The 26,729-nt window shown below is 39.9% G+C and overlaps 1 protein-coding gene across 2 annotated transcripts in view; it reads right to left on the reverse strand.

Annotated features, from left to right (window-relative positions):
• The window catches only part of DMXL1 (Dmx like 1), a 121,088-nt gene that overhangs the window by 3,860 nt on the left and 90,499 nt on the right, over positions 1–26,729 (reverse strand). The window contains exons 28-43 of one of the 2 annotated variants that reach the window (XM_075601133.1): positions 24,899–25,029; positions 23,246–23,494; positions 22,154–22,267; positions 18,873–19,051; positions 18,242–18,369; positions 15,156–15,241; positions 14,083–14,284; positions 12,975–13,092; positions 12,129–12,215; positions 8,935–9,056; positions 7,927–8,068; positions 6,779–6,839; positions 4,909–5,036; positions 4,299–4,391; positions 4,116–4,207; positions 1,234–1,286 (exon numbers count right to left, since the gene is read on the reverse strand). In XM_075601133.1, coding sequence (XP_075457248.1) covers positions 1,234–1,286; positions 4,116–4,207; positions 4,299–4,391; positions 4,909–5,036; positions 6,779–6,839; positions 7,927–8,068; positions 8,935–9,056; positions 12,129–12,215; positions 12,975–13,092; positions 14,083–14,284; positions 15,156–15,241; positions 18,242–18,369; positions 18,873–19,051; positions 22,154–22,267; positions 23,246–23,494; positions 24,899–25,029 — 1,985 coding nt within the window. The remainder of the gene's footprint in view (positions 1–1,233; positions 1,287–4,115; positions 4,208–4,298; positions 4,392–4,908; positions 5,037–6,778; positions 6,840–7,926; positions 8,069–8,934; positions 9,057–12,128; positions 12,216–12,974; positions 13,093–14,082; positions 14,285–15,155; positions 15,242–18,241; positions 18,370–18,872; positions 19,052–22,153; positions 22,268–23,245; positions 23,495–24,898; positions 25,030–26,729) is intronic. The other variant, XM_075601142.1, reaches the window with a different exon arrangement.

Raw genomic sequence — 26,729 nt, forward strand, 5'->3', positions numbered from 1 at the left:
TCTTTGCACATACTGTATCAGTACTGATGTCGTTTTAAAACACATTAAAGGTATTCTTAAAAGCAATAAAACAAGTGATAGACAGCACTCAGGAGATAAATAATATGCGTGCAGGGTGCAATGGGACCCTAATGCCCCTAAATCATAAATAAAATACAAAGGTGTCCCAGCACTCACTGTCTATAAAGAAAAGCTCTACTACACAAGTATGTCTGAAATATGCAATAAGTTTTAATGAGAACACAAGGTAAAAATGACTTGGAAAATAAGGGAAGGGGAGTGGGAAAGGGAGACAAGGTGACAACTCACTACAAAAACAATGGGGAAAAAACACATTAAAAGGAGGAGGGTATGTAAGGGGGGCAACGACCATTTCGAGGTACTAACCTCTTTCTCAAGCCCGTTCCCTCTGATCCAAAGGGACCCAGAGATACTTCCCTATATCCTCACTCCCCTATATACAATGCGCCCTGTCCTACAATAAGGAACAACTGAATATCTGACCAGGTAAGGCTATTGATAATACAGATACAGCAATACAGCAAATGAAGACCAGCAATAAAGCAATCAAGATCCAGTAAAGACCCCCTGTAAACACTTAAATGTCCTTCAATAAGGATCAACAGTTTATGAGATCAGGCAGGTTATTAGCAACACAGAAGTAGCAATTCAGCAATAATGGAGAAACAGCAAAAGGAGTCCAAGATAAAGCAATATGTGCAAGTCAAGAAAGCAAACCGTCCTTTGTTGAGTCACTGCTCCTCTGTGTCTCTGCTACTGACAAGCCCTTGTTTTTGTAGTGTGTTGTCACCTTGTCTCCCTTTCCCACTCCCCTTCCCCAAGACTGTTTCCAATGTGATGTGCAACTCCAAGTCATTTTTACCTTGTGTTCTCACTAAAACTTATTGCATATTTCAGACATACTCGTGTAGTAGAGCTTTTCTTTATAGACAGTGAGTGCTGGGACACCTTTGTATTTTATGTATTCTTAAAAGCCTCAATGCTATTTCCATCCGTGAAGTCCACGCATGCCTGGGATTCACAGCTAAGCGATTTGTTCTAAACTGTGCAACAGGAGAACAGATTGCATTTGGGTAATAAATAAATCATCATTCACTGTCTAGCGTTAATCACAGGCTTTAGGCCACTAATGATCAATACATATTTAACTTTTTACCAACAGTTAACATTTAAAATATTTGTTTAGCATTTGTGAAAAATGTTAGTACTTACCGTGAACTAAACTATTTGCAGGTGCTACCAATGCATCCCATAAACAGATGTTTCTAGAAGAAAAAACAAACGATTAGTGGTAGGTATTATATTCCACGTAGTGTCAGATGCATGTGCATATACTGCTGTTGGTGCCAACTGTACCTGGTCCTCTTCTGTGTTTATCTATCTCTCAAATTACAATATATAGCATCTAAGTAAAGTATTCTTTTGTCAATGTAATGTATTAAAGTCAGAAACAACAGTGTTTTGATACATTTTACGCAAGGCATACAATTCTGTTGGAGAAAGAGGGGGAGAGAGCGTGAGAGAAGAGAATGTGTGTATGTATATGAGTGAGAGCGCGTAAACACGTAAACACAAATACACAAACATTCCACCCCACCTCAAACCTCCCTCCAAATAACATAGGGAGAGACCAGTGCACAAAAATGAGCTCACGTTAAATACCTAGGACATATGCAAAGTGCAGTGTCGAGAAACACTTTGGTAACACCAATGATAATAACGGAAATTCACTAGTTATGCCATGACCTTCTTGAAACAAAACCAGTCTTTTCTTAAATAACAAATAGGGTTTATATCAACCAATTCCAAGTTTTGATGTATGAATTAGACAAAGAGACATTAAGAGTCAGGGTATGTGCAAAAGTAAGTGAAACACAGGTTTTAACAGCTAAATTAAAGGGGATAATTAGAATCAGGTGTTTAAATAATTAGTTAGATCTTCAGGTGTGAGATTGGTCTTCACCATACAGGTGTGTGGAAACACGTCATGCAACGATCAAAAGAAATCTCTGAGGATCTCAGAAAAGCAGTTATTAATGCTCATCAGTCTAGAGAGGGTTACAAAACCATTTCTATGGAATTAGTGCTCCACCAAGCCACTGTTAGACAGATAGTCATTGATAAAACCATGAATTATGCATTGTATCAGAAGATTCTAGAGGAGAATGTACGGTCATCCGTCCTTGAGCTAGAGCAAAAAAGAGGGTTATGCACCAAAACAATGATCCTAAACCTATAAGTAGCTCTACAAAGAAAGGATGCATAAGAAAAAATTCCGCATTTTAGAATGACCTAGTCAAAGTCTGGACCTAAACCACATCAAAATGTTGTGGCAGGATCTGAAGCGAGCTGTCCATACAAGGAAGTCCTCAAATGTTACAGAGTTCAAGCTTTTTGTAAGGAGGAATTGGCCAAAATTCCTCAAAACCGATGAGACGGATCAGCAGTTGCAGGAAATGCTTACGGTAGTTGAAGTCATGGCTGCTTAAGGGGGTGCCACCAAGTACTGAATCGAACATACTTTTTCACACATGGATATTTAATGTTGCATCATTTGTGGATAAATAAATGTTGAAAAAGTATGATTTTGTGTAATTTGTTTGATCTTCATCTATTATTAAGACTCGGATTAGGATCCAATAGGCTTCTTCGACCCGACTGTCTGTCTTTAGAGCCGTCATGGAACTGAGTTGGCACTGGTCTGTGTGGCGGATGACTTATTGATGGCCCTGGACAAGGGCTGTATTTCTGCCCTCGTCGTGTTTGACCTCTCAGTAGCGTACGACACAATTGATCATGGGGTGCTGCTGCACCGCCTGAGGGACCTTGCTGGTATTGGTGGGACTGCTTTACAATGGGTTGCCTCATTCCTGCAGGGCCGGATCTAGCAGGGGGCTATGGGGACCAATTTGTACCGGTGGGACCTGTCCCCTTTGGAGTCCCTCAAGGATCCGTGCTGTCACTGGTCCTGTTCAACGTGTATGCAAGACTGCTGGACAATATCATCCGGAAGCACAGTCTGAAGTGGCACCAGTATGCTCAGGACACCCAGATCTATGTTTCTCTTCAGGGCTGCCAAGGGACGACTGTTGCCACACTGGTGGTGTGTCTAGACGAGGTAGAAGCATGGATGTTGATGAATTGGCTGAAGCTCAGTCCTCACAAGACAGAAACTGAGGGGCGCAAAATATTTTGGAGAGGGGGAGGTGGGCACGGAGCTTAGAGGTCCTGCATTCTTCCCCACAACATTTAAATAAAATGCCAGGGGAGCATGCAAGGCCTCTGTAACTGCCTCTTACCTGCTCTCCGGGGGCTTCTGACGATGCGACATAGTGACGTCAAATGACGCCGCCAACGCCAGAGCGAAGGTAAGAGGGGGATTGAGGGGGGCACAAAGAAAAAAGTTTGCGCACCCCTGCTCTAATCAATGGTCTACTGCCCGTGTCCCAGGTTCGTAACCTTGGCATTCGCATTGACCAGAGTTTCAACATGAGTGCCCAAGTGGCCTCGGTCAAGTCGTTTTTTTTGTTTTAATCTGAGGCTGCTTCGGAGCTTGCGTCCACTCTTATCTATGGACCTTGAGTCACTGGTCCATGCCTTTGTGCCTATGTGGTTGGACTACGGGAATGCCTTGTATGCAAGACTACCAGTGTACCTGATGCGGAGGCTCCAGCTTGTGCCAAACGCTGCAGCTCAGATACCGAGACATGTTTCTCGCTTTGAGAATATCACTCCCATCTTACACGATCTGCACTGGTTGCCACTTATCTTCTGTGTTCGGTTCAAGTAGGTAGTAATGGCCATTAAAACCTTGCAAGGTCAAGGGCCTGCTTATCTGCAGTTTTGTTTGAACCCGCGGAGGGATACGGTCTATGATCTCAGGTCCTCAAGGGGGGTCCACCTCTTCGTTCCAAGGGTACTGCACCCTACGCCGGGTGGACGAGCCTTCTCATATATATATATAACCATATATATAACTATATATATATATATATATATATATATATATATATATATATATATATATTCTATAAATAAAATGACAGATGGATGTAAGAGGAATGTGACATCTTCCTCAACTTCTCTTATGTTACCTGTTATCACTTGATTGTCCAGCTGTTGCTATTAAAGAGGAGGAACTGATGAAAACAAAATCATTTGCAGTCTTGTTATGACACTGCCATGTCTGGAAAGTAAAGAAACAAATATGTTTAATAAAATAAGATATTTTCCAAAAACAAAATAAGTGAAGGCCAGTCATACAGTACGGTACCTACCAAGTATGGTTTGGGTGGGCTTCCAGCAACTGCACTATATTTCCAGTTTGTCTGATACATACTGATAAACCCATCTGCATCAACAATTCCAAACTAGGAAAGGACAGCAAAGTTAAACAATAAATAGATTGATATGTCTTTTTTTCAACCTCATCTACTATGTAACTACAGTATATAACATATGTCCATAAAGTTCAACCTTCAGTAAGCTAAATGTAGTTGATCCAACACAAGATAACCAACAAAGAAAATCTAAAATACTGTAAGAGAAAGTACAGTTTAATATGTTAAAAGAACAAATGCTGAGTGAATTTCAAAAATGCATGAATGTAATGGGGACTTTTGGGGCTGAACAAATTCTTGAATGACCTACTGGTATAATACAAGTCTACAAACTCTAAGCCCACTCCAAACACTGTCACAACACTAGACTACTGTACCAATGAATTCTGAAGCTTATTACAAGTACCCAAAGATTACACGTAGATATAGGTTTACCGCTTTAATCTTAATGCATTTTTTTAAAATAAACATTAAGTTGCGATTTCATATATTTAAATTTTATTGCACTGCAGTTGTGTCTTGGAGAAATTATACAGTACGTAAATACCTTATTTCCCTGGTGATTGAATCTTATCCGGGTTACTCTCGAGTTTCCACCTGTTCGGAAACAGGTTATCTGCTGGGAATGGCCCCATTCAAACATTCTCACACTGCCATCTTGAGCACCGGTCAGATCTATACAAAGAACACATGGAATTGGAATTTCTAGGAACTCTCAAATGTCACAAAATTACTACATTTCTACAAATGCATTGAAATGTAGCGTTATCTTTTCGAATATTAACAATGCACCTACCAATTTTAACTAGAATTCCCTCCTACTGTCTCTATATGTTCCCCTACCTACCAATTAGATTGTAAGCTCCTCGGAGCAGGGACTCCTCTTTCTTAACATTACTTTTATGTCTGAAGCACTTATTCCCATGACCTGTTATTTATATTATTTGTTATTTATATGATTACAACATGTATTACTACTGTGAAGCGCTATGTACATTTATGGCGCCCCCAAGAACCACCTCTAAGCCACTTGCTGTTTTTTATCTTACTTGTTGTAAGTAGGCCATCTATAAGAGCCAAGTTTTTTCACTGCAGACCACTTTTTAGTTAACTCACTGCACTATGATTTTTTATATGTTTTTTTCTTTCTGGGTGTTCCTGATGACATTGCTCCCTTCCTGCCCTGGATCCTAGCTATATAAATAAAGACATACAATACAACCCTGTAACCCAACTTATTCCACACAACGATAATGTATATTCACTGGGTGGTTTATGAGAATAGGGGATATCCGGCACCCCTGTATTAATAAAGCAATAGACTGGTGCTTGTACCATACAAAAATGATAGAGCATACGCTACCAACAGTAAAGGTGGCAAAGAGGTGACAGCACTCAGCAGGTACCAGAAGCAATAATTGTATTGGAAATATTAGCACATAGAACCAACGTTTCAATCCACACAGGGGGATCTTCCTCAGGGTGGGTGCAGCATACAAGTGACAGCAAGTGACTTATATACCCACCACCTTAGTGCCTCAAAACATACCCACTAATTAAAAGCAGACAAAACACGCGAAAATACAGGTGAATAACATAATTAGCTCAAAATAGCATCAGCCGTGACAAAGTCATGCTATTGGTCCTTGTCCGCTCACGTGACTAAATGCCGGCACAGTGAAGCATCCTGAGTTACCATAGTAACTGTATAGCACATGCGCACGGCGCTCGTGAACACCGTGTCAGAGTCCCGCTATAAGGATTGGTCTGCCGAACCAAGAGAGCATCCTCAGTTGTCATAGAAACCCACTGGCGCATGCGCACAAGGGTCATCTTCTCTGGTAATCCACACAGAAGCAGGATGCCAGTATTACTGCATAGAGTGGTGAAGGCAGGAAATCCGTCCATGAGTGGAGCCCACAGAGAGTCTTTATGCATTACCCTCATGGTAGGGTATCTTCATTATGCCAGGTGTGAAGATCGCGGGTTGTCATGGTAGCAAAAACTACATACCACAAGCATGCGCACTGTAGGACCTTAATTACATCCTAAGACCTCAGAAATTGCCTGAAAATATCGCGCAAATCACACAGGAACAGCACCAACTACATGTGAGGGCAAATGATATGAGAAATAAAAAGGGAAAGTTTAAATACATGCAGCTTGAGATAATGGAAGTTTTATGTTTCATACTTGCATCTCAACACTGAACATTTTAATTGTATACAAAACTCTCCCAAAAGAGATTACAACTCAAGATAGAAAACATCAAAAGAAAACAAAAAACTTATATTGAAATCAGACAATATTATAACCAATTATATTAATACTGAAAGATACAAGACCTCAATAAAACCCATTAAAACGGTAACAAATAAGTGAAGTACATCTCAGCAAGCACGAGTAAGGTAACTTACAGTAAGGTAGTGTTGGATGAGATGCCATCCGTCTGACATTATTGATAGTCTTCTTTGTCAACTGTTGAAGACATAAAATAGACAATAAAGCCAAAAACCTGTAGCCTTCGCACGTGATAATGGGATTGCGCCTTCGTACCGTTTTCTAGCAATATGAATAACAGTAGTACAAGGGCTAAAAGCAGGGATTAGGCGTATTGGAAATATATCCCAGTGTGGCCACATTTCTACCTGCTATGAAATAATGCATCAAAACAGAATAAAAATGCAAGTTAGTTGTAAAGTTTCCACATCAGAAAGACCATTAGCATATTTTCTATATAAAACAGAAATACTGTAAAAATCATGTAACAGGCAGTACCGCACGAGATTTCAGGAACAACATAACGGTCTCTGACTATTGTTTAAGTTCATGCATGATTTCCTGCCAATTCTTCTTAGTCCATGAAATATTTCTTAATCGTGTAATATAAAAAGAGATACGAATTTAGATACAAATGTATATACAGTTACAAAAGTAACCGAAAGTAAACGCAAAACTAGTATTTCCAGTATATTTTTATTGACCCGCGTAGATAGTATCGCGTCAGTTTTAAATCCATAAAAAGAAACCGATCAGCTGAACTACAACCCATGGCCTATGGTGTGATCCTCAACTTGTTTACTTAACTCCTACACCAATATAGCTCCAATTTGTGTGACTACACTGTATGACTTGATAATTGCAAACAGCATAATTGCAAACTGAAGAGAAGACAAATAAAGATTTGGGGGGGGTAGGGGGTGGCATTACTTAAGTTTTCTTTTTGGACTTTGTAAGCATGATTGTACTGCCTTGTATGCATGGCTACACTTTGCACATTTTAATCATAAAAGGCAGCTTTTGAAGAGGCAATCTGGCCGTTTTTCCTCCCCCATTTTTTTTGTTATACAGGATTGAAGCAGGGGGTCTCCAGCGCACATCAAGGGACATGATAAATCTGAGACTTAGTAGTGCTATTCCACAAAGCACATTACTGGTCATTCCCTTGAACAGGCCATAAAGTGAATTACAGCCTCTTAATGACATACTGTAGCACTGCGTCGCAAATATGGCTCAATATCACAAACATATTTTTCTATATTTTTTGCTACAAGATGCTACTTACCACAGATGCACCTCTTCCAGTCTGACTGCCTCCTAGCCACGGCATGTTGATCGGAGTTCCTGGATTGCTGTGGGTGTAAGGTGTTGTACCCTGCACAGCTGACAGGTCATCACGGGTGTGTATGACCAAGAACTCATCAGACCTATAAGAATACATCAATCAGTTCTAATAATGGATTGGTCTGAAGATAAAAACGCGATACAATTAAAAAATAATCCAGTTTGTATAAGTACAGTTGCTTAAAAATGTTTTTGATGTATGGTATTGTATGTCTTTATTTATATAGTGCCATTAATGTACTTAACGCTTCACAGTAGTAATACACGTGTAATACAATATTTATCAAATAAATAACAGATAATATAAATAACAGGTCATGGGAATAAGTGCTTTAGACATTAATATCTTCTTGGGAACTCCATGAAACCTGTGTGTTCACGTATGTATTGTATAAAATACCTACAAACAGAAAACATGGAGAAAGAGGAGGGACTGAAAGAAAGAGTGAAAGGTTAGGGAAAGAATAGGCATGAGAGGGAGAGGGAGAGGGAGAGGGAGAGAGAGAGAGAGAGAGAGAGAGAGAGAGAGAGAGAGAGAGAGAGATATTGAGAGAGATTCTCTGGTAAGTTTTCTTGAGCTCAAATTTGTAAGCCATTTTATACACAATTATATCCCCGAGAGAACTATATACTGTATACTTTTGCAATATGCAAGACAAACTCTTTTTATATGTAGTATTAACTAAATTACCAGTAATAAGACCACAGTTCTGAACATTCAAATTTTAGAAAATGTGCTCATTTGCATCCCATTACCCAGAATCCCTGGCTGCAGTGGAAGCACTGTATGCTAAGAGATAATGGGGAATGGCAGGTTTGCAGACCAGTCAGAGATATGTGAATGCTCTCACAAATGATATTTTCATTTGCTGTAAAATTTCAATAACAAATGTTTCATTTACTACTTAGGCACTTCCCAAATTAAGTCAAAGCAAGAAAAAGTGTGTACCCTTTATTTTCCATTTCAAGTTCATCATCAACCCAGGAATAAATCTGTGTGGCTAAGATCCCAGACACATCAAGTTCCTGAATATCATGGCTGGAAGCTATTGCTATGCAGTTTCTGTTTGCCTAAAAATATAGAGAAGAAAACGTAAGCACTTTGTTAAACATGAACCTGAATATGTCTGCAATGTTAATATTGTATAATAAACCAACATTTATTCACAGTAGCCTTATCACCAAGATATTTTCCAAGTAAAGAGGAATGGAGTCAACATGTTGTTTACAAATACATCCTGGAAAGCACACAAACTATAGATTTTAGGCAAATCAATCACTAAGTGGCCCAGGTAAAAACAAACAATACAAGCTTGTCACGTGTATTTAAGTGGAATAGCTTAAATATAATGCATTGTTTATATTTAAACAATTTGACTTCTTTAACCTGAACATAAGCAAAGCATACTAGTATCAAATACATTATGGGGAAATGGTACATACCAAGTGCTTGTTGCATTGGTTCGATTTCTTTAATTGCAAACTGCAAAAACAGATGTAGCCAGATTTACTGTTCTTGTAGCCACAGAGAAAAATGCGGAGACTCTCCGAGTCTTTCGCCCCGGAAGGATTAGCGCTGCAGGGTTCTATGCTTTTGAATGGGACCCTGCAGCATTCATTTTTCGCTTGATGGACCATCTTGCAGGTAGAGAAAATCAATAGCGATGAGCTGCGCAGCAGTGTTCGGTCCCTGTCCCTGCCTGCCGCCTGAATCCCTGTCCCCCGCTCTCTGAAGGTAAAATATGCAGGCTGTACAGGCATACCCCACATTAACGTACGCAATGGGACCGGAGCATGTATGTAAAGCGAAAATGTACTTAAAGTGAAGCACTACCATTTATCGATGCATGTTCTGTACTACAATCGTCACATACGTGCATAACTGATGTAAATAACGCATGTGTAACAAGCCCTATAGTCTCCCCGCTTGCGCACAGCTTCGGTACAGGTAGGGAGCCTGTATTGCTGTTCAGGACGTGCTGACAGGCGCATGCGCAAAGTGCTGTTTTCTTATTGGGCGATATGTCCTTACTCGCGAGTGTACTTAAAGTGAGTTTCCCTGTAGTTCCCTTTTCCTGGATGATTTAGATGCCCTTATATGGGCTCTCATCATGAGGGGAGGCTATATGGCCATATTTGGGCATCTACTGTACATCACCAAGGGGGTTGGACAGGACAGGGGGGTTGTAGCCCCCTTTATGTAGATGCCCAAATATGGCATATAGCCGCCTCCTCATGACGAGAGCCCATATAAGGGCATATACATCATCCAGGAAAAGGGTACTACAGCCGGCATCTTTTCCCTTCAGAGAGCGTGGGACACGGATCCAGGCGGCAGGCAGAGGCGGCTGCAGACAGGGACCGGACACAGCTGCGTGGCTCTTCTGAAAGGTGAGAAGTGGTATTTTCTCCCTGCAGATGGCCCAGGATGGAATCTTCGAAGTTGTGAGATCTGTAGCCGCATCGGCACAGTAACAATCGTGGCACATTCGTAATACGGTGGAGTTTTCATTATTGGGTCACAAAATGCATGGTCAAGTAATTAGAAAAATATCAGTGTTGCTTTTGGTGTTTGAATGACCGTATTATAAATGGGAATCCCATGTTGTGCAGATGTTATTCAAAACAATGAATCCCACTATAGAGATCACTTAAATCAGGGGGGGTGGGGGGGGAGGAGGAAGGGGAAGATAGTGAGAGGATGAGAGAGAAAGAGGCGGAGGAGAGAGAAAGAGGAGGCGGGGGAGAGAGAAAGAGGAGGCGGGGGAGAGAGAAAGAGCAGGGGGGGGGAGAGTGGGAGCAGGCGGGGGGGAGTGGGAGCAGGCGGGGGGGAGTGGGAGCAGGCGGGGGGGAGTGGGAGCAGGCGGGGGAGAGTGGGAGCAGGCGGGGGAGAGTGGGAGCAGGCGGGGAGAGTGGGAGCAGGCGGGGGAGAGTGGGAGCAGGCGGGGGAGAGTGGGAGCAGGTGGGGGAGAATGGGAGCAGGCGGGGGAGAGTGGGAGCAGGTGGGGGAGAGTGGGAGCAGGCAGGGGAGAGTGGGAGCAGGTGGGGGAGAGTGGCAGGAGGAGGAGAGGGGGGGATAGTGAGAGGAGGGGGGCAGAGAGAGAGAGGGAGCAATGAGAGGGGGAGGGGGAGAGAAATAGAGGGCTGGGGAAGAGTGAGAGGACAAGAGAAAGGTGTGCGTGAGAAAAGGTGGGTGTAAGAGAAAAATTGGGGAGGGAATCACAGGGCAAAGCTGTCAGTGGCACAGCCCGGTTCACACAGTCTGACACCCTCTCTCTCCCCCCTCCCCCCTGCACTTCCACTGCCCTCCCCTAAGGCAGCAGCGGGAAGGACAGTAACCCACCAAAAAAAATGTGTGCCCATTTATTGTACCATCTGAATAATGGCGAAACCTTACTTAAATGGAGTCCGATGGCATAATATCTGCTGTAAAACAGAAGCCAAGAATTTTTTTATTTTTAAAGCACGTCTAAAAGTTGTGTGCGTGGTTTTCAGGTACCAGCTTGGTTTTAGCCAAGAGAAAGCATGTTCATGATGCTGCACACTTCTTGCAGATTGTCCTGAATACAACTCTATTCTGTTTTAGCACACAGCACTTCTAGAAAATGGCACCTTTCTGATTTGCCAAACAAACTCCATACTGTACTTTTATGACCTTTCTACTGTATATTGTAACCGATTAATCTAGTGCTGGAGGAGTCACCAATACATTACATTGCAATCTTTTATTTACAGGGTGTCAAAATTTTCTGCAGCGCAAAGCAACTGCTGTCCAATGTCCGACAACGTACACAAATATATTACAGACTTAACAAATATTAAGTCCCCTCCACCACATATAGTGCAGAATAAGTGAGTTTTTCAGTATTCAGTATATATATATATATATATATATATATATATATATATATATATATATATATATATATATATATATATATATATATATATATATATATATATGTTGCACTAAAATGGTTAACATATTTATTAATGAAAAGTATAAGAAATGTTAATTATTATATTAAACTAGATATTTATTAGATAACTATGGTAAAATGTTAATTAACAACGTACAACTAAGCAAATGAAGAAGTAGAAATGACATCCCCCAAAGTTGGCAATCATACCCTGAATACTCACTTTATTTACAGCAAAAGCTGTGATGATGTCAGAGTCTTTATGAATAATTCTTGCTCTGCCCCCGGAGTACCCCATATCTGCTTCAATCTGTAGTAGAATGTTGTTTAATTACAGTAATGTAGAACAATGCAGCATGCATTCTTCCAATAAGCTCATTTCAATAAAAGTACAGGCCTCTAAATGCTAGTCAGTGTAGCTTCGGAAGCCTCTATTGAAAGCACCATCATAAACATGTAAAACAAACATCAGTAAATACAGTCACACAACAGTAAAAAATTAATAAAAAAAATATGTATTTAATTCATCCAAGATTTCAAAATGTAGCACAAATGCTTCAGACAAAAAGGCAAAAAATTACCCTTTGCAACAGATAACAGGCTGTAATTCTGTCTGCCCACGTTTAAATATTAACTACTGGAGACTGGAATGGGACCTTCGGCCGCGACCAAAGTGCCGCCAGCAGTCCGACGCCACTACAACTCGCCACCGCTACGAAGCGCCATCTTTAAATGTCAGACAGCCGAGCGTGCCATCGGAGCGGCAGTCAAGGGACTAGGAGCGCACAACGGGTGAAGGTCATTTTCTGATCGGCTAATTGTACAGCAGCGAACTGCCGGCCGCGCTTTGGTCACGGTCAAACGGCTGAGGCCAAAAGGTCCTAGGCCGATTGGAGATACGTTATCACGCCTTTAGTAATGGCTATAATTTCTTTCATGCTTCTATATATAATGGCAAGTGATACCGGTCAATGACGTTAATTGTTTAGACAATATTTCTGATTTAAGTATCAAAAACGACTCCATGAAATGTAAGATGCAGTTATTAATATCCCACCAAAATACATACCTCATTCAGACATCTTTTTTTCGCGAATATGTTTCTTATAAACGTTTCTTGGATACCTTCTTGTTTTACCAGGTATTGCCAGAGCCTCTTCACCGGAAGTGTGCTTGATTGTTTTGATCTGCAATGTAACATTACAGCAGCTTACATCAGTCGTGCCATAAACCCCCAAAAAGAGGCACAATGTAGGAATACACTAAATGAGTGGACTTCACATTGCATAAGTTCTTCCTACTTACCACTTAGATTGTAAGCTCTTCAGAACAGGGACTCCTTTTCTAATGACTACTTTTATGTATGATGTGCTTACTCCTATTATGTTTTGTCTATTACCCCTGCAAAGCGCTATGTACATGAATGGCGCTAGACTAAAAGCTATACATAGATATGTTTATAGATCACATAATGCATGTAATAGATAAGAGATTATATGATCTGCCTATATAGATCATATAATGCAGCACACATTGTGCGCCACCCAAAGGTGGCAGCTCTAGCAATATTGTTTGCTAGAATTATTTATTTCGATAGTTGACACATTGTACAAGATGATTCAGGTGTCATTGCAGCTGTAGTTCCAGAGACTGCGAATTTACAGGCTGTATATTAGGATCATTTCCTCTAAAAAAACAATATTGCAATATAAAGCAATGCAGAATACATTTAAGAACCTCATATGAAATGTTTTGCTTAGAACATCGAGACCACATGTCTACATTGGTTCCTACTAGTAATTACACTTGTTTAATTAGAGGGTACTAGAATTGGGGAATAAGCACTTCTAAACACTTCCCAAACAGCATTTAATAAACAGACCGCAAAAACAAGAGTTCGAATTTTGATTCTGGTGTTGTAAAAGGAGAAATGTTTTCAACAACAAAGACGAACCGGCAAAAAAAAAAATTAAATCTGAATTTATCAAGAAAACAAAAACAATCACATTGAAAACCAAAATATTGTATCTATAGTAATACAAGAAGAGATCTTTAGAATATGAAAATGTTTATTCAAAAGAAGTTCAGATATATGAAAAGGGGGAGTTAAGTAATCTATTGATAGAGGCTATTCACTGCACAAATGTTTTGTGTATATCAGTCAAAGGGCTACTAACCTGAAAGGGGTGTTTGTTGGCTCCAGCAAAGCTTTGTGCCGCAGGATAGCAGGACCTGCAGACAGAGCCTCTTCCGAGGTAGGTATGTTGATGAAGTCTTGTGGTGGCCCACCATATATTTCCAGTCGTCGTAATAGCACTTGCTCCCATCTCTGGAACGTCTTTAGAATGCCGTGACACAGAGGAGAAGCTACAGGAAGCTCTAAATAAGTATAAAAACACAGGCACGTGGAGGTATAGTTTATGACATTCCTTTTCATGTTACAGTATGACAAGTGAAGTACAGGTGCGCCGACGAGTATTCTAAAACTTGCCTTGGAAAATCTGGGGCTATCACCAACAAGATCCAGGTACATGCTGCAACATTTCTGGGACATTTCTGCAGAGACTAATGGCCCATTGGATTAACACAGCAGGGGTCCCTGGCAGTCCCATTCAGTTTGAATGGGACTGCCAGGGACCCCCGCTGTTAATCCGATGGGCCATTAGTCTGTCTGCAGAAATGTCACTGAAATGTTGCAACATGTACCCAGCATGGATCTTGATGGTGATTGCCCCAGATTTGTTTTAGAATACTCGTCGGCGCTACAGTAGTGTTCTATCTATACCATACAGTCACGCAAGTGATACACCATACTGTAAGTATGTGGAAATGTAGTAGTCTCTTTATGAAATCGCATAAACACTAATACATAAACCTTCTGTTATACTAAATGGATTTTCTCATTTTAAGAAAGGGTTTCAATACATCAAGAAAAACATCTTACATTTCAGCTTTCTCTCGATATGCTCAATGTCAATCCCGCCTTTGAGGTACATGTTTGAAATTATTAATGTTATGAGCAACTCAATTTACACAAAGGTGTAGTAAAACTCTTCAGTAAAATAAGCCGTGTGTGTGGGCGGACTAAACAATCAGCAGCACAGTTGTTTCCATTGCAGAACACCATCTGTTTTGCCTGTGACAATACATACGTTAACTTGTGTTTGGCTTTTCATCATTTACAGCATGTAACATCCTGGTGTAGCTCATGTTTAATTTCGTTTCCAAAACCAGAAAGTCTAAATATTACCTGAAAGTTCATGGCCAGCGAAAGGATAGAAGGTTTTCAGATTTTGAAGCACAAACTGTACCATCGTGAGACGCATTAAAGCCCAGCTATAAGTGAAAAATAGAATATTACGTTCCTATTAGATCAATCGTTGATACAAATAATAGTCACATGTACACCTAACAGCCCATTGTGTAGCTATACTAATTGAAAGAACATTTTTAAAAATGGCACTTGTCCTATAAGTGGGCTAATGTTCGGTGCAAGCACATGCATCGACAAGTTCCTTAAAACCTTTTGGATTGGTTTTCTGAAGACCAGGAAATTCCCATTAATGGTTTAAAAGACTGTTCTATCTTGCAATTTCAGGTTATAATTCTATACACTGCACTACCAAGATTAGAGTGAAAGAATCCACCATGTCTCATGGCAGCAATTATTTCCAAACATGATTTGGGAATCATTTCCAGGCACAATTGTGTTAATGGTAAGCCATGGATGGATCATTTGTTTTTGTATCAAAAATAATTGTGTTAACTTAAACATTTAAAGATAAAAAGCAGACCAGAGGCACTAGCTATTTTGACACCAACTTCAAGCTGGCTAAAAACTATTTAAAAAAAATGGTTGAAGTAACATTATGGTTAAAGCATGCATTAAATTATTCTTTCAATTACAATTTCATATTCTAATTCTACTTTGCAGACATTATGCTTTGCATTCTTTCCAACACTAAACTTGTAGCATTGTGTGTGTTGAACCTCTGTACTTTCTGTAGTGGGACCAACTTCATGCTATACTTTACCAATGACACATTTAATAAAAAGGAGGGACTTTTTTTTAAGTAACCCATTTTTGTATAGTAATGTACAATAAAACCGCTTCTGTACTTCATGTAATGCTATTTTGTAATTGTTACGGCAATCAGAATCTTAGTGTGCTCCAATGAACAAACGATCTACATCACTTAACTCTTTCAAGTGAAATGGTTTCAGCAAGAGACAACATATTCTTATTTAAATCCTATCAAAGCATTGTGAGGTATCAGTCAAAGTCAAACCATTATATTTTACATTCCTTGGAAGTGCCCTCAAGTAGAAAAAACAGAAACAGACAAAATCAAGTACTGTCATAGATAGCAAGGTAACCAGGAAGTTAAATCCAATGCAGAGTTTTGTGTTTCCTTATGAAATTGTATCCTATATGATAAAGCTTATTTTTTTGTGTGTGGTTATTTTGTGTGCTTCATCTAGGGAATAACTGTTGGGCCGCAACCATGGTGGAGCGATTTGTGCTCTCCAGGTAGAAGCGACCGGAGGGGGGGGGGGGGGGGGGCGGGGAGCATGTCGGGGGCATGTCTGAGGCATGGTCGTGATGTCACGGAGCTGGTTCACCCTCATTGGGCGAACCGCTCACGTGACCCTGGCGTCGTGCGACAAACAAATGTATTTCCTTGCTCATCGTGCGCTCTATGGCCTCACGGCATTTGAAAATAACTGAAACAGGAGGGGAATTTTTGATCTCTACAGTGTTTGAATGGTGATTTCATTCGTGTACCACTGTACCATACAGAGCACACTTTTTTTTGTTTTGTTTGTTTTTACAGCACTTTTATTTAGTCTTATATTGAAATTATTCAAAAATATATGAGGGGTTGTAGTTCAGATACATTTTATAGTACATGTAGCACATCATTTTTCTTTTGTTTTAATTTAAAAATAAAGAATGCAAATATACACTGTAATTTTTTTACAGAAAGTAAAAGCAAAGAACTTAATCCTATTTGTAGGGTTATATGGCAGTCAGAACGTTTCATGCATAGGAGGTACCAAAACATCTCACTGAAGATATACCCTCAAGTCCAGAGTCAAAGATTGATTATGAGGAGGAGGATATAGATAGAAGATAGAGTGGCTCCCTGACTTCCCAGTCACATTGACTCAGATGTCTGACAAAGACACAGTTGAGGATGAAGCACGATTACGTCGTCCTAAGCCATTGATTGGAAGAGTAGGAAGTGGTGGAACTGACTTCTGTGGCATTTCGTGGATGTCACCATTGTCAACCCGCACATTTTTTTCAAGATCAACAAAATGAAGCTGAAAGCCTTCTCCTGCTAAATGGTTACAGGATTGGTGGGAACATATGCTGGGAGAAGAAGCTCTAGTGATGGACAAAGATCCAGTGAGGGAAGAAGAGGCCAAGAATAAGTCCGGCGACAGAAGCCATACATACCCCCTTGAACTACACACTGCCTTATATTTCCATATACACAGCACGTCAAGGCACTAAGCTAAATACTGCTAGGGAGCCATATTGTACCAGTTGCATGTGCTCTGAATATAAACTGTGGTTGTGCTTAAGCAAATTCCAGAACTGTCTCTATTTACAATCAGACGTCAAGGATATGCTAGATGGATTCCAGGGGACTTTTATCACAGTGGTTTCCGGGCGAAACCACGTAAAAACTCGGAGACCACCACTACCCCCAATTTTTTTTCTTCATATTTTTGTTCCACTTTAACATGGAATATTGTAATTTTTCCATTGACGCATTACTACAAAAATTTTTATGTTTTTGTGCCTCGAAGCGTTAAGCTAGGAAGCATGCATACCTTTCAGCCAGCTAAAGGAACATGCAGTGTAAATATTGTAGGATTATGTGGTCTTCGTTTGAAATGGTAAAGACATAACTTTCATGGCAGTGATTGCTTTTTCATTTGTCAGGGCAATTTTGCTGAAAATGTAACCTTCTCTGAGGGATTTTCGGATAATACTTTGTTTTCATATTGTGCTGCCAGTTTAGACTGCACCCTAGCCAGTTACACAAGTATAAAAAAATAACTATTTGAAGCAAAAGAACTGGATCGTGGCACTGGGTCGTGAGAATGAACCTCTCAAGAGCCAATCAATGGCACAATCCTGTTCTTTTGCTTCAAATACTTCATTTTCTTATACTGTACTACAACAATTGTCCTACCATTTCAATACCTTTCTTTCTCTCCCATTCATCCCCATCTGGTTCCCAAATTAACTGCAAATATATATAAAAAATGTTGAGTACTGGAGAAGTATGTAATGCATGCAATGCTACGGGGCTACTATACCTGTACGAATTGGCATTGGAATGTTCTTGGATCTGGATATCAGACAATGAGACGTCGTCCTCCTCATCACTTCCTTGACTCTCCTCCGAGTCATACTCAAGTCTGTTATGTAAAGGTGGGAGAAAAGGCTGCAAAGGAGACGTTGCATGTTTAAGTGAGCAATCCCTGGCAGCTGACTGAAAATCAACATTTGGTAAAGAATAATCTAATTAGCTTTCTAAAACCAATATAACTAGGCTTAATGCAAATATTTGGTTGCCTTTGCTTCTTCAGATATTAAGCAAAAACTCCTATTTTTGGGAGGAGTTTTAGATGGTAAAGGGTTTGTCAATCAAGTGTTCGCCCTAACCTGTCCTCATGAGAGGGCAAATAATTGAATAGGAAGACAGGGAAGTTGTGCCTGTGCAATCGCTTGTTGAACATAGAAGTAATGACAGAAGAGTAGAGATCGAGGAAATCAAACGCCTCCAATGTATCCTCTTACCATGTTTACAAACCATTAAAAACAAAAAGTCATTCAATTTAAACCGCTTAAACGTTTCCCTGCCATTAGTCCTAGGAGGAACTGCCATAGGAAGAGATGGAGGTTGCTCAATTCTGGACCAACAAAACCCACAAAATCATGTGTTACCTTTGCTATGAAATAATCCCAAATACTAAGCTCGGGAGGGATGAATTTTTCACGGAAAACAGGCACCTCCTGATCTACCACCGGTGAAGCAGAAATGGGTTGATTTTCCTTGGGTGGCACTTTTGTAGAAATCCTAAAGCGTTTTTGGAGTTTGTTGCCTTCATCTACCGGAGGAGATACTACCAAAATGAAAAACAAAACAAAAAACAATTTAAAGCATTATTTAGCTGCCATTAAAAAGAGGCGATGCTACCCCAGCACTGATTGTGTGTGATAATTACTCACAGGTTGGTCGTTTAGAAATTCCAACAAAAAACAAAGCAATAAAACAGTCTCATAATTGCACATCAATGTGCAATATTAGAACAGCTCAAAGTCCTATCCCCACAATCATGTTAAAAGTCATCAATCCTCATCTCGGCAGGAAACTACTCTACCACCAAAATAAAAAATGTCACCGAAAACACAATCTTTAATGCTGGTGAGCAGAAAGCTACCTCTGTAATATATCTAATGCACAGGTGGTCTTACTTACCACGTAATAATGGCAGCTGAGGCAGGTAGTCACATCTGCCGACTACAATGGAGACTTTATAGAACATTTATATATCGCACACGATTGCTCGCCTGACGTTAAACTATAATATTGTATATATGTGCTACGCTGTGGGGCATTCATGAAAACAAGGAGCGTCGTTTATGGATGTTAAATAACACGTCGTGCCAATCTGATATATACTTCATAGTGAATGCGTGGAGCAGGAGTGTGGTTATTTTTACACAGAGCCACATCGGAGGGATGCACGGTCACTACAAACATGTACAGATCTGATTAATATGAAAGAGCCAAGATAAAATATTGCCGCCCTGGGTCAAGTCAATGGCTACCCCTACCCAAACATTATTATTGTTGTGTATTTATTCAATAGGAAAGAAAATGAATGCTGTGTAACAAACATCAGACCTTTATGTCTGATTAATAGGAAACCCAAGTGTCATAAAAATGTATTCAGTTAAAACCGGTCAGTCAATCTCACAAAGTAATAATGCATCTTCCCTTACAATGCCAATTGGAAACAACTTACCTTTGTTAAAAGACGTAAATACTTAATCCACAATGCATTCTACATTTTATCAATGAAACATCTGATTAACGTGCACACACTGCATGCACATGCCCAACTAAAAGTGCAATGGTAAGTTTGGAAATGGAAGAAAAACACCAGCCATTTAACATGAGAAATCTATATAAACATAAAACATGTAAGTAAATATATAAAACAAAAGCAAAGCGCCGATCTGTTCCCTACAAATAATAAAATGTGGCTAACTGTGCTGAATCTATTTTATTAAACGTGCAATTCAGACAAGCCGGGAACCCCACTTCACATCTACAGTACCCCACTTATGAAAATTCTACACCTTCGCTACAAGTCTGCAGATGGTATTGGAAGTTATTCATAAGCAGGTTCAAGAAGTAGTACGCAGAGAAGTCTGACATTTAAGCCACTAAATTATGTTGCAAGCCTGCTATCCAATTCATGTACTGTAGCTTAAAACATGTAGTCTCTAAAACGAACATTCTGCCAATGTAGAAGTAAACCAAGAAAACACAAAAAGTGTGAAACCCCTGCACAGATTGCAATTGCAGATCAGACAAGACAAATCATGGAATTCTTAAAGGAACAGAAATGTTTTAGTCTATTTAATGTTATTTGGCATATAACCTGAGTTTCTCAGTTATGTTATTATATAATTGCATGCTCCAGGTTTGGTAGCCATTCACCCCTACCACTGCTGCACTAAGCAAAGCATCAACCGTGACTCGATTAAAACCTAATTAAAAAAGAAAGAAAAATGCTGCCAGTTTATTAAACTTCAGATACAGGTTACGTTATGTTAGTTAAACAGACTTCCTAGGACATTTATGTTATTTAATAAATAAGAGTAAGGGGCCATTAACCGTTCGGGTACAAAAGAGACCATAGTACCAAAGTACCATGGACCTTGCAGGATTACGATCACAATTGCTTGTGTAGTGATTAAAATGTAACGGCACGTCCCCCAGTGACGCCAACAATAGAGACTCTTCCTCTTCACTCACTACTCATCGCCCCTAAAACACAAACAAAGACTTGACATCTTGAGAACGTGACGGGGGTCTCAAAGGAGTTAAAGTTGGAGATTGTTGCAAACAGGTCTGTTTTTTAATGTTCTGAAATCCCCGGGGATAAAAAAAACAAAAAAACATGCTAGTCGAGCTAGTGATGCAGATGTCACCGGAAGGCATGAATCTCATACACTGTTGGTTTGACTTGAGAATGCCTCCACTGACAGGCTGCACATTTCCCAGCTGCACTGGCACCTTTGAGATTGCCATTTTAGAGATAAATTGTATTAATGATCTTCGCCTGGAACAAACCACTTAACAAAAAAGATCTATTGTTCTTTATCCTGTTGCAGGACAGTAGTGTCTACAGATATTTCTTAAGCTAATAGCTACAGTTTTTGTTTAATGTAACTAATGATTTTGCACTGTTAAATGTGCATTTCTAAAAATAATTGAAAACGTGCTATTTTTTGTGTGTCTTTTGTTAGAACTTCTTGTGCTTCCCCCAAGAAGCTGGTGCCTTAATAAAATAACCCTCCTAAATACTGTATATACTATTATATATGCACATACACACATATATGGCCCTTTACTCCTATACTCCATTTCTTGTTGTGCTTTCATCATGTTCTATAAAGTGCATGGACTAGTTGTGTTATTTCTAAGAATTAATGTATAATTCCCACAATCTGTTCCCCTAATGGAGCAGCCTGCAATGCATTCATTCCTGAACAGAAAGGTTTAGTGAGATGGCTTTTCAAAACCAAGCACTGATGGCTCTCAAACAGAAACAGAAAATACAAGCACACAACTTCCAAAGCATAAAACTACCCCAAACAGATGTTAACATAGAAGAATGTAAAGCTAAACAAAACATTAAAGAATATGGATTTCTAACCGTTTAAATTGACCTGAAAATGTCTTCCCAATGTAGAAAATGTGGAATTACAATGATTTTTTATATATCAAATCTTAAATTTGAGCATGCAGAATTAATCAATGCACATTTTCATGTTATATCAACATTTAGAAATCCATCAAGCCACGATACAAAATAAATGCAGGCGTCAAAAACAAAACCACTCTAAATGTTGTTCTATTTTCTAGGTATGCAAAATCAGAAGTATGCACGCTCAGCTTCAAGGCCTAAAACTAAAGCCTAATATCTTGCCTGCAGGGCTGGGTGGGCTATGAGTACTGATGGCAGTAAGGGCTTTGGAAAAGCCAACACATTCCATGGAGAACACTACAACCTGATGTGGGCTAGGAATAGAAAAGTATTTTCCTGCCAAAACAAAGAGAGAGAAAACATTCAGTGCAAACGTGGGGCAGGAAAAGGGATTTGAGCGAGCATTGAATTGAACTACAAACTTTTGAGATCTTGAATAAACTTGGTCAGTTAGGTAAACGAACAACTCAATTTCTATCTGCTATCGGTTCTAACTCTTGGCCAACACTTTTTCCAGTTAAAGCAGTATTGAATGTTTATTACCATAAAAATAGGAAGGTTATTTACATTCGTTTCTTACTTAAACTTTCTACGGTCATTTACATTGAAGGTAATCTAAAGAAAACTTTTTTGGGGGATGTGCAGAACTACACCTGCCATCAATGCATAGTCATCTAGTTTTTGTAGTTCAAGTGAGTGAAAGAAATACAGACAAGCCAGGGTTCAAGGTCACTGAGCTAGAGAAGCAAGAGTAAAGAATTCATGTGTTTTGATATTGCATGAATAAATTCCAACAGGACATACTTCCCCTATCAGTACCTGATCAGAACTCCATCAATGCTTATACATGCAATGCTGCTTTAAATACACAGTAAGAAATACATTTTCAATTCAGAAGGCCGTTAAAAACAAAATGGACAATACAACTTTATTCTCATTGGTTTCTATTTTGAAAGCCCCTTCCCCCTTCTGCATCCCCCACCAAAGAACATGCAGCTTGTGGTACTAATGTGTCATCAAAAATAGTGGCTGCACAAATACTTAATGACAGAATAGAGGCAGTTATGAAATACACATTTTTTTTAATTTAAACAAATAGAAAACCTAAAACATATACAGTAAAAAAAAGTAAACTGAAAGAGAAACTGAATAAGTAATCAGACTAAACTGAGAAAGGATTAGCGAGAGTAAAGAAATAGGCAAGAAAATATAACGTGGAAAACAACTAACCCTGTTCTCAATCATCTTCTGTGCCGCTAACATCACCTGAACAATGTGCCAACAATGAAGCTTTTCAAATATACTGTAACCAACCTGTTACTGGTTTAATAGGGATCTGCCCTCTGTCTGGAATTCGTGCGCCTCCTCCGAAGACTGCAGACCACATTTTGTCAGTTAAAGGATGCGCAACAATGCAAAATAACTCTTGGCTCGAATGTGTCGCCAGGCCATGGATGAAAAGGCTCAGATACACTGCAGTGAGAATCTCACACAAGAGGACAGTTAGTCCTGGCTGGGCTTCTTCTCCAGCAGAATTCAACAAGCTTATTAAAGCACTAATTCCTGTGGGATGATGAGGAAAGGTTAGTCAGAACATCCAATTATATATTGCAATGTGCAATAGTAAGCTCTTGAAAACCAGATGTGAGTCTTACAAAATTAATCTGCATCTGCTCGTATCTCACTTATTATGTAAAACATGCCTATCGTGTTCATTATGTGCGACTGCAAAAGGCGCATATTTAGCCAATGGTCCTAATGGGATGAGAAAGTCTGCAATTTTCTTATTCTATGCCGGTGACATTTCAACGAGACGTATAGAATGCTGAAAACAGCAAACTTTGAAAAAAGCAATTTAGGATTTCTATAAAGAATGTATTAGAGGAAAATAAATATACTTAAGCAAAATTTGCTGTGCAGTAGGGAACACCACTTTTCTAAATGAAGCTTCTCCTAACTATATACATGGTCATGATGTGTATGGATTAATAGACAGGAAACATGAACAAGGTGGTGAATTAACATGATACAGGCATACCCCGCATTAACGTACGCAATGGGACCGGAGCATGTATGTAAAGAGAAAATGTACTTAAAGTGAAGCACTACCTTTTTCCTACTTATCGATGCATAAACTGTACGGCAATTGTCATATACGTGCATAACTGATGTAAATAACGCATTTGTAACAGGCTCTATAGTCTCCCCGCTTGCGCACAGCTTCGGTACAGGTCGGGAACCGGTATTGCTGTTCAGGACGTGCTGACAGGCGCATGCGTGAGCTGCCGTTTTCCTATTGAGCGATATGTACTTACTCGCGAGTGTAATTAAAGTGAGTGTCCTTAAAGCGGGGTATGCCTGTACTGTAGCATGTACCAGTTCAGTAGTGATGTAATTTCTAACAATACGAAAATTATATCTACTGGACAGTATACAATTCCCTATAGACCGAAAAAATGCCATTGCAGAAACTACTGAATATCAGAATTTGCAATTATAATTAAAAAAAAGTACAAATGTGTAAAAAAAAAAAAAAAAAAAAAAAAAAAGGAAACTTTGATTTAAAGATGTACAATATGTAATCTCTTATGATGGACAAACTGTGCCCAATTTGCCCTCAAATGTAAAAATTCCACGCTAAAATGGAGAAGTAAGGAGGGATTCACCGGAAGAGAGACCTGAAACGCATAGCAACTTCTAGCAATGTGTTGCAGGTTTCTGACAGAGAAAGGGTTAATCCACCAGTTTCTAATAGAACCTGAAAGTCAGAAATGTACTGTATGTAGCCAAGTAGACTGCTACATCAAACAATAATGTTCCAGTTCATTTACATCTATTAACAAGAATGTCATTCTTTATCATTGATTATAGATTGGTTTTGCCACAGGAAAATTAAAGAAATATAAGTGACACGATGTTCAAATTATCAATACAATAACATTTGTACACCATCTGTAACATCATTACCTGGCCACTGAATAGGTGAGGTGTTTGGAATCACTGCTTCGTCCATGCTTGTTGCTCTCAGAGGCCGTCTCTGGGTAAGTAGCACACTCTGGTACACCATGCCCGTGAACAGGTTTGTGTGCAAGGAGGAACTGGAAAGAAAGTATGTCATTAAAGCAGCAGCCCTGTCCCGCTTGCCTTTGTTTTTATAGTTATAAAATTGAAGCAGAGGGTTTCCCTCTGACCTGCATTAATGTCAGCTGAAGGGAGCCCTGCTTCCCGAGATACTTACCTCTGTAGGGGCTGCCAGTAGCAGCTCTGGCTGGGCTATTGAAATGGCGGATTTAAAGCTACCGTGTCACACGGGTCAATTGGAACCCATGATGTCACCCCTTGCGGCTTCCTATTGGCCCACGTGATCGGGACATTTACCTGCAGAGTTGTTACCGGCACCGTCTACGGAGGTAGGTATCTGGGGAAGAAGGGGGTCTCCAGAGCTGAAATTAAAGCAGGTCAGGAGACCACCCCATGATTCCCACCAAATTTAATTTGAGGGGAGGGGCATCTATTCCTTTAAAAACAGAGCAATCTGCTAAAGCTAAAAAATAATTGCATACTTTGAATTGGTTCACGTGATTTTCAGACTTTATCCCCAATTGTGGAGCAGTTCATGGGCAAATGCAGGGGTACAGACACTTTTCAGTTGGTGCCCCCCTGCCAACGCTCCCCCCCTGCTCGCGTCCCCCCCCCCCCCATCACCTGCTCCCAGGCTTCGGCGGCGTCATATGACATCACAATGCCATGTGACGTCGTGTTGTTGCCATTTGACCCTGCGGCGTCATTTGACAAAGCATGGTCAAGGCGACACCGAAGAGCCAGCTGAGAGCAGGTACGAGAAGTTGCAGAGGCCTCATGCGTCCCCCTGGCATTTATTTTAAATGCCTTGGGGAAGAGCGCAGAGCCTCTGCAACCACCGTGCACCCCATGCAAATCCAGCACCCCCTAGGGGGCGTACCCCCCAGTTTGCGCACCCCATGGCTAATGTATAATCCTATCTATATTGTTTCCTTTGTGATCATACACCAGCAAAAAAAAACTAAAGCAGCTCGATGGTCTGCCTTGTGCTTAGTGGTTTTGGAGTTATTAAGAGATGGATGGAAGTTGAAGTCATCATCAAAAATCTGTCCCTTTGCTTTTGGCTCCAACGTATGTATGGTTGTGTACTTAAAATGTGGAATTCATTACCCATGGAGACTGATTGCACATACAATAGATATATCTTCATAAAATGTTGGAAATCTTTAAAGGAAAGGTATACAGGGATATACCAAATAAGTAAACCTGGGAAGGATGATACATGGAGAAATTCGAGTGTCAATATTTGGAGTCAGGAAGGAATTAAATTGTCCCCTTATGAGACAGCATTGAATGTTTCACAGGGGTTTCTGTTTGCCTTCGTCAGAATCAAAATAATGTAAATACAAATATAGGAAAAGTATCGAACATCTACATTTCGCATAGGTTGAACTCTATGTACATATATCTTTTTTCCATCTCTTCTACTATGTAACAAATAAAATGTTCACAATGTTCTGCAAAAATTACACAATAGAGGGAAATATTCTACAAAATGGGGGCAAGTGCATTAAATCTAAAAAGGAACAACGAGAGTCCATGCATCCAATATAATACAAGAGGATAGTTTAGCCTTTAAACTAAGACTATACTGCACAAGTATTATTACAAGAAAATCTGTGTTGTGCTTCGATTCAGCATACAGATGCAGCGGCCATTATTTTAACAAATCACGCAGTGTATACCTCGGAATACCCACGTCATGGCGCGGGGTTTC

The sequence above is a fragment of the Ascaphus truei genome, chromosome 1 (genome assembly GCF_040206685.1).
Source record: "Ascaphus truei isolate aAscTru1 chromosome 1, aAscTru1.hap1, whole genome shotgun sequence".
NCBI classification, from domain to species: Eukaryota; Metazoa; Chordata; class Amphibia; order Anura; family Ascaphidae; genus Ascaphus; species Ascaphus truei.